At 48.6% G+C, this 11184-nt stretch overlaps 1 protein-coding gene across 2 annotated transcripts; it reads left to right on the top strand.

Annotated features, from left to right (window-relative positions):
• Positions 1–427: 427 nt before the first annotated feature.
• LOC116938513 (ATP synthase F(0) complex subunit C2, mitochondrial-like) lies at positions 428–7083 on the top strand. 2 transcript variants are annotated; one of them, XM_032945661.2, is made up of 5 exons: positions 428–533; positions 3306–3393; positions 4073–4147; positions 5741–5934; positions 6844–7083. In XM_032945661.2, exons 1-5 carry the CDS (start codon positions 448–450, stop codon positions 6956–6958), a joined length of 558 nt encoding a protein of 185 aa, XP_032801552.1. In that variant the 5' UTR covers positions 428–447; the 3' UTR covers positions 6959–7083. The 2 variants fall into 2 exon arrangements, with proteins under 2 accessions (XP_032801552.1, XP_075915955.1); XM_076059840.1 differs by lacking the exon at positions 428–533 and adding an exon at positions 2876–2898.
• The last annotated feature ends 4101 nt before the right edge of the window (positions 7084–11184 follow it).

Here is an 11184-nt window from a genome sequence, read left to right as displayed (position 1 = left end):
GCGCGTTCACAGTGACTCCACCCAATCAGCTGGGCTTCTTCCCCACGCCCCGTTTGCAAGCTCGACGAATCAGAAACGAGCTTGTTGGTGTAATTTTGACTTAACTTTCGTGACTGCAGGAAATCATATTCTTTGGTTCTTTCGGTAAAGTCACGTAGATATAATTTTTTTATTCACTCCATTTTTATTATTATTTTATATCTACGTGACTTTACCGAAATAACCAAAGAATAGAGCTCGTTGGTGGTTCGCGAGCAACGAAACCAATCGGGAGCGCTTGCCGCCCGCCTCCAATCCGCGCCGTCCAATCGAAAGAAGCCGCTCGCGGCTCGCGCCGGCCAATCGGAGCGCGGGTTCTTTCCTCCTCACGGTCCACCCAATCGGAGGGCGCGAGCCCTCGCGAAGGTCACGCGCGGGGACGCGAGGTTGCGCGGGCGCGCATTGCGCATGCGCGATGCGTCCCCCCCCACACCACCCACCCCTTGCCCCCCGCCCCCCATCCGCACTGCTGCTGCACGCGCCGGGGACGAGAGGTGTGGATCGGCGGCTCTCCCTTGGAGCTCTCTCTCTGTCTCTCTCTCACTCCCGATCGTCTTGTGCCTTCTTTCCTCCTCGTGTTGTGTCTTCTCCGTCCGTGCGTCGCCTTGTGTGTCTCTCCGTTCCGTGCCGTCGAATAGTCGCCATTGCGTCTTGTGGTTCACGTTGGTTAGGGGGTGTCCTTGTGGTGTCTCGCGTTTACCTGTCTCTCTACAAGAGTCTCCTTGTGTCTCTCCGTCTGTGCTTCGCATTGTCTCTTCGTGTGTGTCTCTCTCTCTCTGTGTGTGGTTCACACGGCCGTCGAATAGTTGTGCGTGTGCCTTTGGTTCACGTGTTAAGAGTGTCATTGTGTCTTTTAACAGTCCCCTCGTGTCTCTCTGTGGTTCGCTTGTCTCTAACAGTCTCCTTGTGTCTCCCTGTGGTTCGTATATGTCTGTCTAAGAGTGTCCTTGCGTATTCTTGTGATTCGCCTGTCTTCCTTTAATTTCTCACGTGTCTTATCTGTTTCCTTGCCTACATGTGTCTGTCTCCAGCGTCCTTTGCCCGTCATTTATCTGTGCCTCCGTGTCTCATCTTTATTATTTTGTCTCCTTGCATGGCTGTTTCCATCTCATTTGTGTCTCTCTAGTCTGGCTGTGTCTCATCAGGCTGTGTCTCATATGGCTCTTGTCTCATAAGGCTCTTGTCTCATCAGGCTCTTGTCTCATCAGGCTGTGTCTCATCGGGCTGTGTCTCATCGGGCTGTGTCTCATCGGGCTCTGTCTCATCAGGCTCTGTCTCATCAGGCTGTGTCTCATCAGGCTGTGTCTCTCATCAGGCTGTGTCTCTCATCAGGCTGTGTCTCTCATCAGGCTGTGTCTCTTATCAGGCTGTGTGTCTCATCGGGCTGTATGTCTCATCAGGCTGTGTCTCATAAGGCTCTTGTCTCATCAGGCTGTCTCATCAGGCTCTGTCTCATCAGGCTCTGTCTCATCAGGCTGTGTCTCATCAGGCTGTGTCTCATCAGGCTGTGTCTCATCAGGCTGTGTCTCATCAGGCTGTGTCTCATCAGGCTGTGTCTCATCAGGCTCTGTCTCACGCCTCACTCTTTTTCGTCCGTCTTCCCTGCGTGTCTGTCTCATGTCATCATTATCCGTCTCATCTGCCTCTAATTGATTTCTGTCAACCTGTTTATCCTCGTCTCATTTGTCTCTCCGTGTCTGTCTAATCGCGTGTTTGTCTCGTTTGTCGCCCTGTTTCTTTATGTGTCACAGTATTGCATCGTGCTCTTGACTCTCAAGCGTCCTCTGGGTGTGTCTGCCAATCTGTGTCCTTGTTGTCCACGTGTCTCGTTAACCTCGTCTCACGTGTCTCTCCCTCTGTCTCCATGTACCTCTTGTATAAGATGTTATGCCTCCTTTGTCTCTAGCACCCACGTCCCTCTGTCACTGCATATCCAGATTACCCCCCCCCCCCACGCTCGCCTACCGCTTGTCTTCTCGTCACCTCTGCGTCTCCTCTGTGCCGCACTGTCGCCATGTCTACCCGTGGCTGCTGTGCTAAGTCGGCTCTGCTTCGGCGGCGTCGTTTGCGTCTCGGGCTTTTGAGGATGGGGCACATGGGGCGTGGGAGGAGGGGATCCCCGTATCCCCTTAGACCAGGGGTCTCTGAGGCTGGGAGGGGGGGGCACGGGACAGTGTGGATCGGCCTCCACCTTACCCCACGACCTTTGCTCAGCAACCCGCGGCTTACTCTTTAAAGGGACACCTTGGTGTGGTTATTTATTAAGGGGGCCACCGTCTCGTATTCACATTGCATTGGCGGATCTTGAAATTTTGAGGGATGCTTTTTTGTGGTGGGTTTCTTTTTTTACATTTTAAACCGAAATCGAAAAACAAAAAAAATGTTTCTTCAGAACCTCGACTTGGCGAGGCCGAGCCAGTGTCGTCCACCACCACCCGACCCGGCTCGCTGTCGGCGGCCTCAGTCGAGAGCGCGCTCGCTAATTGGGATTTAAAAACCGGCTCCCCTGGAAAAAAAAATGTCGCATGGCCGCCGTCATTGACGCGGGCGAGAAGTCTCGGGGCGACGTCACGTGGGGGGGGCGGGGCGAGGGGAACTCTGCAGCGCCGGCCACGTGACCGTGACAGCGTGAAGCCAGAGAGAGCGTGGGGAGGGGATGGAGACCGGCAAGGAAGGGGTCAGGGTGACCTCCACAGGAGGTCAAGGTGATCCCGTGGGGGTGGATGTTCGGGGATTTCTCTAGTCCTTAAGGTGACCGCCCCCCCCCCCCATAGAATCCTCCCAATGTCGCAACCTCTGTCCGGACCTGTGAAAGTGGATCTGTCTGGATGATATCGCGAGAGGACGCCAGGCCTCGGGGTAACTCGCCAGCACGGTTGTGGGTGACCTTTCAGGGTAGAGGTGACCTTTCACGGTTTTTTGTGTTTAGTTAGGTTTGTGTGCTTGGTTTTGTTTTCCTTCCCCGCACCTCCGATGAGCACGGCTGGCTGTGTACGTTGCGAAAGAAGTTCAACATACATCTTGTGAGCTACCGCACCAGGGGTGTAATCTTCGAGGGCTGTCCTCTGCAGGGTGACTTTCAGACGTTGGAGGTCACTCGGTGGGTTTCATGGTGTGCGCGTTGGTGTACTGTATTTGTGCGTGACTCGCTGAGATCTGCCACGGATGGGCGCCAGTGGTGGGGGGGGGGGGGAATTTACAGATGTTTAGCGCTTGATAATAGATAAAATATGCTGATAATGATGATTTGTGTTTACCTTACCCAGAGCCACAGTCCGATCCACCAGCCTACCTGCTGCCCCTGAACCTGCAAACATGTACGCCTGCACAAAGCTCGTCTCCTGCCCAGCACTGGTGAGTTTCTGGGTGGTGGATGCCGTGGATGTGGTCGTTGCGGTCGTGTAAAGGTGTTAGTGTGTTAGTCGTGCGAGAGCTCAGCCTGGCTGAAAGCAGAGACTCGTGTCAGCCAGGCAACGCCAATCGATGTCACGTTTAAAGGGCTGTCCCAGCTGGTTGGAGGGACGTCGCTTGTGGAATGGTTACTACTTCAAGCTTCATTCACAGTGTGTGGTCAAAACTAAGCACGTGCAGTTTAAGAGTTGACCTTGACTGCATGAAACACAGCAATGTATTTATATAACTCGGCGAGAGCACATGCACCTGTGACTGAACACTCGTTAAACGCGCTTAAAAGTTACAAATGGAAATTAAAATGCAAGCATTTGTTTAATGAATATCAACGCTCATTTAGACTGTGGCTTTCATGACTATGCCACTCCGTGGCTTATTGCTAGGAAAATTATTCCACAATCATTCTTTTTTGGCATTTTTTGTGCTTTGCATTTTGACTTCGCACTTGATTTGTATTAGACCATATGTTTATTTTTACATTTTTTTTTATTAAAAGATAACTAATAGGATGTTGGTTGTTTTGAAACACACGCCTGAAGTAGTTGTTCGGTGTCGACGTGTGTTGCATGGTGCTCGCAGTCAGCGAGGTGCTGATGGCGCTTGTGCCCGTTGTGACTTGCAGGTCCGCGGTGGCTCCCAGGCTCTCCTGAGGCCCGTGACTGCATGCCTCATCAGCAGGCCAGAGGCACGGTCCGAGGTGGGTGCCGTGCATCTCTCTCAAACAGAGACCGGTTGCGCGACAGATGAGCTTTGTGTGTCTTGTGTTGCTCATCGTTTCCATTAGCACCCCTGTGCGATGAAGAGTGAGGCAGAGGCTGAGAATGGTGGTGGCTTTAGGTTGATGAGAGGCAGGTGTTGGGTGTACGTGCCTGGACGTCACATAGCAGCCATCCTCCATTATTCAAGCTGTCTCTTGCTCGTTCTCCACGCATCTCAGTCTCTGCCAGCCACCAGGGTCCATTGTAATTCCCTTGGTCTCTGGCACCCACCAGGTGTCCTAGCAGAGGAAAATGGTGGACAAGGTCAACCAAAGAGAAAGGGACACGTTAGATTTTAATGACATCTTACAGGACCGTACGTAAAAAAAACAAGGAATGCTTATCTTTTGTTCGCAGCAAGTCCCCTCTGATCCCCAATCTTGACACAATCTCTCTAAATAGATTCTACAGCTCTACCACTGAAAACGTTACATCTTAGAATAATCTGGGTATATGACTCGATTCCCACCTGAACATTGGTTCATATATTACAACAAAACAACTCTCTTATAAATAAAAACACAAGTTGGCTTTTTTCTTTCTAAGTCTTGTTCCTCGCGTTCCAATTTGCATCACCTCGTCACCTCCACCTTCATGCCTGCAATTATGGAAATGTAATTTATAAATCCACCCCACAGCACAGCTCTGAATATCCTTGAGCTTTTATGCTAATTGAGGGTCGCACTGTATATCAGTGCGACCTCTACTCTTAATCTGGTTATCCTGCAGCATTCCAATAGAGAAAACTAACATGTATTATGTTTCCAAGGCAATCGATAGAGATGTGTCCCCGTAAGATGAACTGTCTTGCTTATTCCAGATTGAAATCTTTGCAATTTAACATGAAAAGCAAAAAGGTACCAAAAGTTTGTACAGATTTTAGGAAATGCTCATTCATTCACAACACTGGAGTTCCCTGGAACAACCTGGCACCCTTAATGCAGTGAACATATCCCCTATAAATTGCTCTTCTAAAATAAACTGGAAACCCTGTTTAGAACGTTCTGAGTGTCATTTCGTTCCTTTATTGCATTTCTACCTTGGTTAATTTGAAATGTACTCTGTTTATGATGAAGTTAATATTTGTTAGTGTTTTATATGAGGTGATATGCTATGCATTAAAATAGATTTTCTCACTTGGTTGCATTTATTTATGAATGCCTCACTTGATATGTCTTAGTTGTATCCATTAGGTCTGTATTCCACCATTCTCCTCTCCCATTTTTTTTACCCAAGTCTCCATTATAAAAGAGACATAGGTTCTTACTTGGTGAATTAAAAATAAGGAGGATGATGAAGATTGCATGACCAAAAGTCACCAAGCAGTCTGGGAGAGAGAACCTCGTGGAGATGGTGCACCGAAGGGATGAGAGACATGTGACCCGAACGCTGCAGTTTGGACTTTCATTTTGAAGCTCAGAATGATGTTAGAAGCTCAGAGTGCTGAAGTGAGAGTCGACATGTTAGAGCTCGAGTAGTAATGTTATAGACTGACTGTGGTGATGTTGCGTACATCCTCCCGCTTCGCCCAGGCATTGTTCCCGGCGGTGCAGCACCAGGGAACGTTGGTGCACGCGGCACAGCGATCGTTCCAGACGAGCGCCATCTCCCGTGACATTGACACGGCCGCCAAGTTCATCGGTGCTGGTGCAGCCACAGTGGGTGTCGCCGGCTCGGGTGCTGGTATCGGCACCGTCTTCGGGAGTCTCATCATCGGCTATGCCAGGTGCCTCTCCCGGCCTGCATATGTGACGATCCAGCCTTCGTGGCTGAACTCTTAACACTCTCAGCCTCTCACATGACCACTCTCAGCCTCTAACATCACCACTCTCAGCCTCGAGCATCAAGACTGCACTTCCCACTCTTTACCATTCTCAAGCACGGTGGGCTGTGCTTTTGCCTATAATCCACTGCTCTGGAGTTGTGAGACTCCCAACTAACTGGGTTACAAGGTGGCCGGTACATGAAAGTACAGCAAGTGGGATCTAGGTATGGTCTGTAAAATTTTCGGTGTTAGCCTCTCATCGGCCTGGGTAATGTTCTAATGTAAGTCTACCTTACAGATGAAACATCCCAATGTTGGACAGTCTTTAAAAGGAGCATTTACACAGAGTCAGGGTTTCTTAGAAGAAAGTAGCAATTTTATAATTTGCTTGGTATCTCTGCTGTAAACATGCATTATTAATGGTTCCTCTACCGTATTCAATTTATTTTGAAATGCTAAGCATGTACTTCCCTTTCTGTCAATCCGCTGCTGGATGAGGCCGCTCACCACACCGTCAAGGTCCGTGGGTGTTATTTGACCATACTAAACACTGGTCAATTGTGGGTAGGTGGAGGCAGGGAGCAGAGAAGTGGGAGCTTCGGAGGTACAGTACACCAATGGGATTTGCTGCACTGCCCTCTGCTGCCCACAATGCAGCCCCATGGTAGCCCACAACAACCTAACATGCGTGGTCGTCGCCCATCCAGGCACTCTCCAGGCTCAATTTTACATTCCGAGATCTGATGAGGTGTGGCACATGCTGCGAGTGATCAAGTGACGGGCGGAATCCTGAACGGTGCCGCATTGATCTGCGGTTCATGTGTCGTGCATGCCGGCTTATTGTTAACGACACGGCCGTTGTTTTCGCAGGAACCCATCTCTGAAGCAGCAGCTCTTCTCATACGCCATCCTGGGCTTCGCCCTCTCCGAAGCCATGGGGCTCTTTTGTCTCATGGTGGCTTTCCTCATCCTGTTTGCCATGTGAAGTGGTCAGACCACCACGCCCCACCACGGCTATCTCCTGCTGCTCTCACACCGGTGCACACCTTGTCCTCTAGCTCGTGTGTGTAAGACCACATGAGCCTCCACGAATAAATACGTTTAAATTTATTGCCGGTGTGTGTGTGTGCGGCTCTTCTTTTTTTTAATGCCTGCTAAGCTGCAGTCGCACATTGCATGTGTGATGTTACTACTCTGGTGTTAGATGAGATGTTCAATATATGTGATGCTGGAATCAGGAGTTGGGGTCGGCTATAAGACAGTATCACGTTGAATGGTGTTGAGTTTGGGTTGTGTTGTGGTATGGGTTGGAGTTGTTGAAATGTGTCTCGTGGGATGGTTTAATGGTTTAGGAAGTTGGGGTTGTGTTTGGATGAGTGAGGGTTGGAGTGTGGAGTGGGTTGTGCAGGGGATTAGAATTGTCGGAGTGGGCTAGGATTGTGATTGAGGTGGGTTAAGGTTGTGGTTGGGAAGGGTTAAGAGTTTGCTTTGGAGGGTAGATTAGGGTTGTGGTTGGCATGGGTTGTGATTGAGGTAGTTTGAGTGGAAGAGGTTTGAGGTGGATTAGGGTTGTGGTTAAGGTGGGTTAGGGTTATGTTTGGGATGAAGTGTTGTGGTTGAGTTTATACAATTTACCTATCCAGGAAAGCCACTGAGTCAGTACTTTTTCAGGAGGGTTCTACATTGGGTTATTAATGTTTTCAGACATTAATTGCTGATAGAAGTGGGATGAAACCAGAGCACCCGACGGAAACTCACACGTGTGTGCGAGGAGGCACCTCTCTATCCCTCGTACAGATAGAAACAGAGATAATTTCACTAGCCGTACTGCCTTCAACTGGCGGGCCAGTGTATGGCACCTCGACGCCCACAGGAAGGGAGTTTCACAACATGTGCGATCCACCAACCCACGCCTCCACAGTTATGGATTACAGGTGTGCGACCCCGCCGCCCGGATAGAAATGGGTTAGGGTTGTGTGATGTGGATTATGACTGATATGAATTGTGGTTGGGGTGAATTTCCTGATGGGTATCCCTTCTGACAGTCTATCTTGACAACGTAACGCCACGACCGCGGGTGCTCTTGGAGGAAATGCAAGAATCGCGTCTGCCATTGTTACGCGAGGTCGCATCACAGGCACCTTTGATGAGCACGGTTAGCTACGTACGGTGCGAAAGAAGCTCAACATCGGTACATACAAGCACTGACTTTAAATCCCCGTGGCTGTAGAGTAGTACTTCACTGCACAGGGGGGGTATGACTGGCAAGCCGAGCATGATTAAGCCCAGTCACCCATTGTTGCACGTCTGAGTGAAACTGCTGTGTCTGGGGAAGTCGGCAGGGGGGGCGACTGAGCAACTTGGTTCTGCTCGGGGTGGGGAACGCCCGGCCCGCGAGCCGTATACGGCCTGCGAAATCATTTGCTGTGGCCCTGCCAAGGCAACCGCAGGCGGGACTCGAAATTCAATAAATCTAGGTGCAAACCTGGAAAAGCAGTTGCGAATAGCGACATCGTCAATACCAGCTAACATCATCACACGCCTCGCCAAAGAGAAGCAGTTCCAGCCATCACATTAGGGGTGAGTTAATTAAATGTTTGACCAAATATAACGGGCTAATTTTTAAGTTGATAATTTTGTATGGCCCGCGAATGATGTTACAAATATCCAAATGGCCCTTGGCAGAAAAAAAGGTTCCCCACCCCTATAAGCAGCAGCCCACCCATATATATGTTGAACTTCTTTCGCACCGTACGTAGCCAACCGTGCTAATCGGAGGTGCGGTGGGGATGGACAACAAACACAAAAAGCATGGTAGTTGTTGCTCATGACTAGTGTCTCGTGTCTACATTTGCCCACAGTTCTCCAGCCTTGGTGACGAAAGTGCAGTTCACTTGGCTCTATTAACCTTTACTTAAGCAATCAATATGCCCGTAATGCAGATTGATTTCTCTAATGTGCGGTTAAGTGCCGTTGCCAACTCGCGTATAAGAGTTACGATTGCGAGTTGCTGGCCACGTCATAAATGTGTGGTTTTTAATAACCACCTATATTTCTTTGAAGGTCTGAGTTTTAATGCGATGAAATTCATTTTTATTCACAGTTCTTGCGAAACCCACCCAAAAATCAGTCGCAGCCTGAATGGAAATTGCTGGCAACCCCAAAGTGCCTCGTGGTGGCAGCATTGTTTTTCTAACGATGACATAGCTCATCAAAATTAACGTGTCATGATGTTTATAAGAAAACAACTTTGTCGTAGGGCTTGCAGGGCTACCTGTTGGGCCGTAAAAAAAGGGCAGTGCAGTAAAATATATTGCGCCGTATGTTTGCTTCCACATCTATGGTCCTCGCTTTCACAAACCAGTATTGATCAACGTTGTGGGTGACTCAAGTATGATCGAGTAATCCCCATGATCTACGTGGTATGGAGAGGCCCTCATCCAGCAGTCGAATGATATAAGTGGCTGTGCATGTTTAGACGTGAGACCACTCTGCTTTCCTTCTACAAAATGCCAAAAAAATAAAAACTGGCCTGAATTCTAGGACAAGATCCTTCTGAAGGGAGAGTTGATACGTGGGTGAGGCTTTTTGAAATGGAGATTCAAATTTAATGGAAATGTGCATTTTCTTGAAACTGGAGCCATGGCTCTTTCTGTTAGGCATTGGTGGGAAGACGTCGCTGTTTTTCACTGGACATCTCTGCAAAAGAGCTTCACCGCTCATTGGATTCCTCCAGTCTAAAGGATTCCGATTCGGAAATGCATACGATGGTGCAATCGCCAATTTAGCTGTTGAGTATCATCTCATTATATATCCATCACTGGCAAAGAACATTTTACTTTAAAATAACTTGTCAATCTCTTGCAATTATGCGTGATTGTTAACGTTATAAGAAACCTCTGAAATCTCATACATTTTTACCGAAAAATAAACTTGACCGTTTCTTCAAAGCCATGAAGCATGTGGAATACATTTATGCAGACGGCTGTACTAAAAAAATATATATAATCCTGATCTGTAGACCGTATCGAGAAGGGTACTTCTTTTTTATTTATTTACATCACAATTCCAGGCTTTAAATGTCACGTTTTATCTTGCTCACAATGCCATTTTGTTCGTCATGAAGAGAAACGTGTAGATAAGCTGTGAACATGAACAGTGGGGAAGGGGGGGTATATAATAATTTCGGGATCACTTAGCTCGGCGCTGCGGCAGAAGCGAACATTAAAATTCATCTTGAGATTCCATCCTGGCAAGTGTCAACATTTGCTACAACCCCCTCCCCACCCCTGATACCATTGCTACTTTTCACAACTGGCCCGAGGCCCCCAGTGGAGTGTTCATCATCTCCCCCTCCCCGTGACATTACACGGGCAAGCGGGAGCTCCTCATATGAAAAGGATGGCCCAGAAAACAAACGTCCTTACTTGGTCGTGCCTCTCGCGAGCCCCTTGACCGACCGCAGTACGGAACGTGTTTCGCGCAAATCCGGGCGGCAGTGTAGGGTCCGCTGAATGCTGCTCGTGGCGGGTGGGTGGGCGGGCTGGTGGGTTGCAGGTGATGTCAGGATCAGAATCCTTACTTAGACTGGAGGAGGAATCCAATGAACTGTGACTCTTTTTTTTTACAGATGCCCAGTATGGGCGGGTCAGCAAGTTACAACAGCAAACAATACAAAAAAACCGTGATAGGAGTGAAATATTGAAAAAAGGCAAGCAGGTGTCTAAATAATACATTCATTATTTATATACGTCCGATTTATCAAACTAAATTAAAAAATATCTTTTAGCAGGTAAGGCCCACTAAGCTATACTGCATGGCTATTTTTTTAAGCGACCTGGCCACAAATCATAGCTCAACGAAGTGGCATTTGTGGAAATTTACAGCAGCCAAATTCTCCAAACGCATGTTGATCCTAAATGTGGACGGAAAACCCGGAGGACCCGGAGAAAAATCCACGCGACCACAGGGAGAGACAGAGACACGCAAACTCCAACGATAGAGCAGGCATCAGGGTCGGGATTGAACCCACGACCTCCCGTATACCAGGCGTGGTAGTTAACATCTCACCACCGTGGCACCCCAAGCTTGGGGAAGGCAACAAAAACAACAACAACAAAGCAAATTTTGATTTTACAGCTTTCGTGACTGCTAGGGATTCATATGCTTGGTTCTTTCGGTAAAGTCACGTAGAAGGGAAACAATAAAATA

Source organism: Petromyzon marinus, chromosome 4 (assembly GCF_048934315.1).
Source record: "Petromyzon marinus isolate PM22_M1 ecotype Great Lakes invasive population chromosome 4, UKy_Petmar_22M1.pri1.0, whole genome shotgun sequence".
NCBI lineage: Eukaryota > Metazoa > Chordata > Hyperoartia > Petromyzontiformes > Petromyzontidae > Petromyzon > Petromyzon marinus.
Note: the sequence above shows the minus strand (reverse complement) of the source record. Positions and strands in the feature narration are given on the sequence as shown.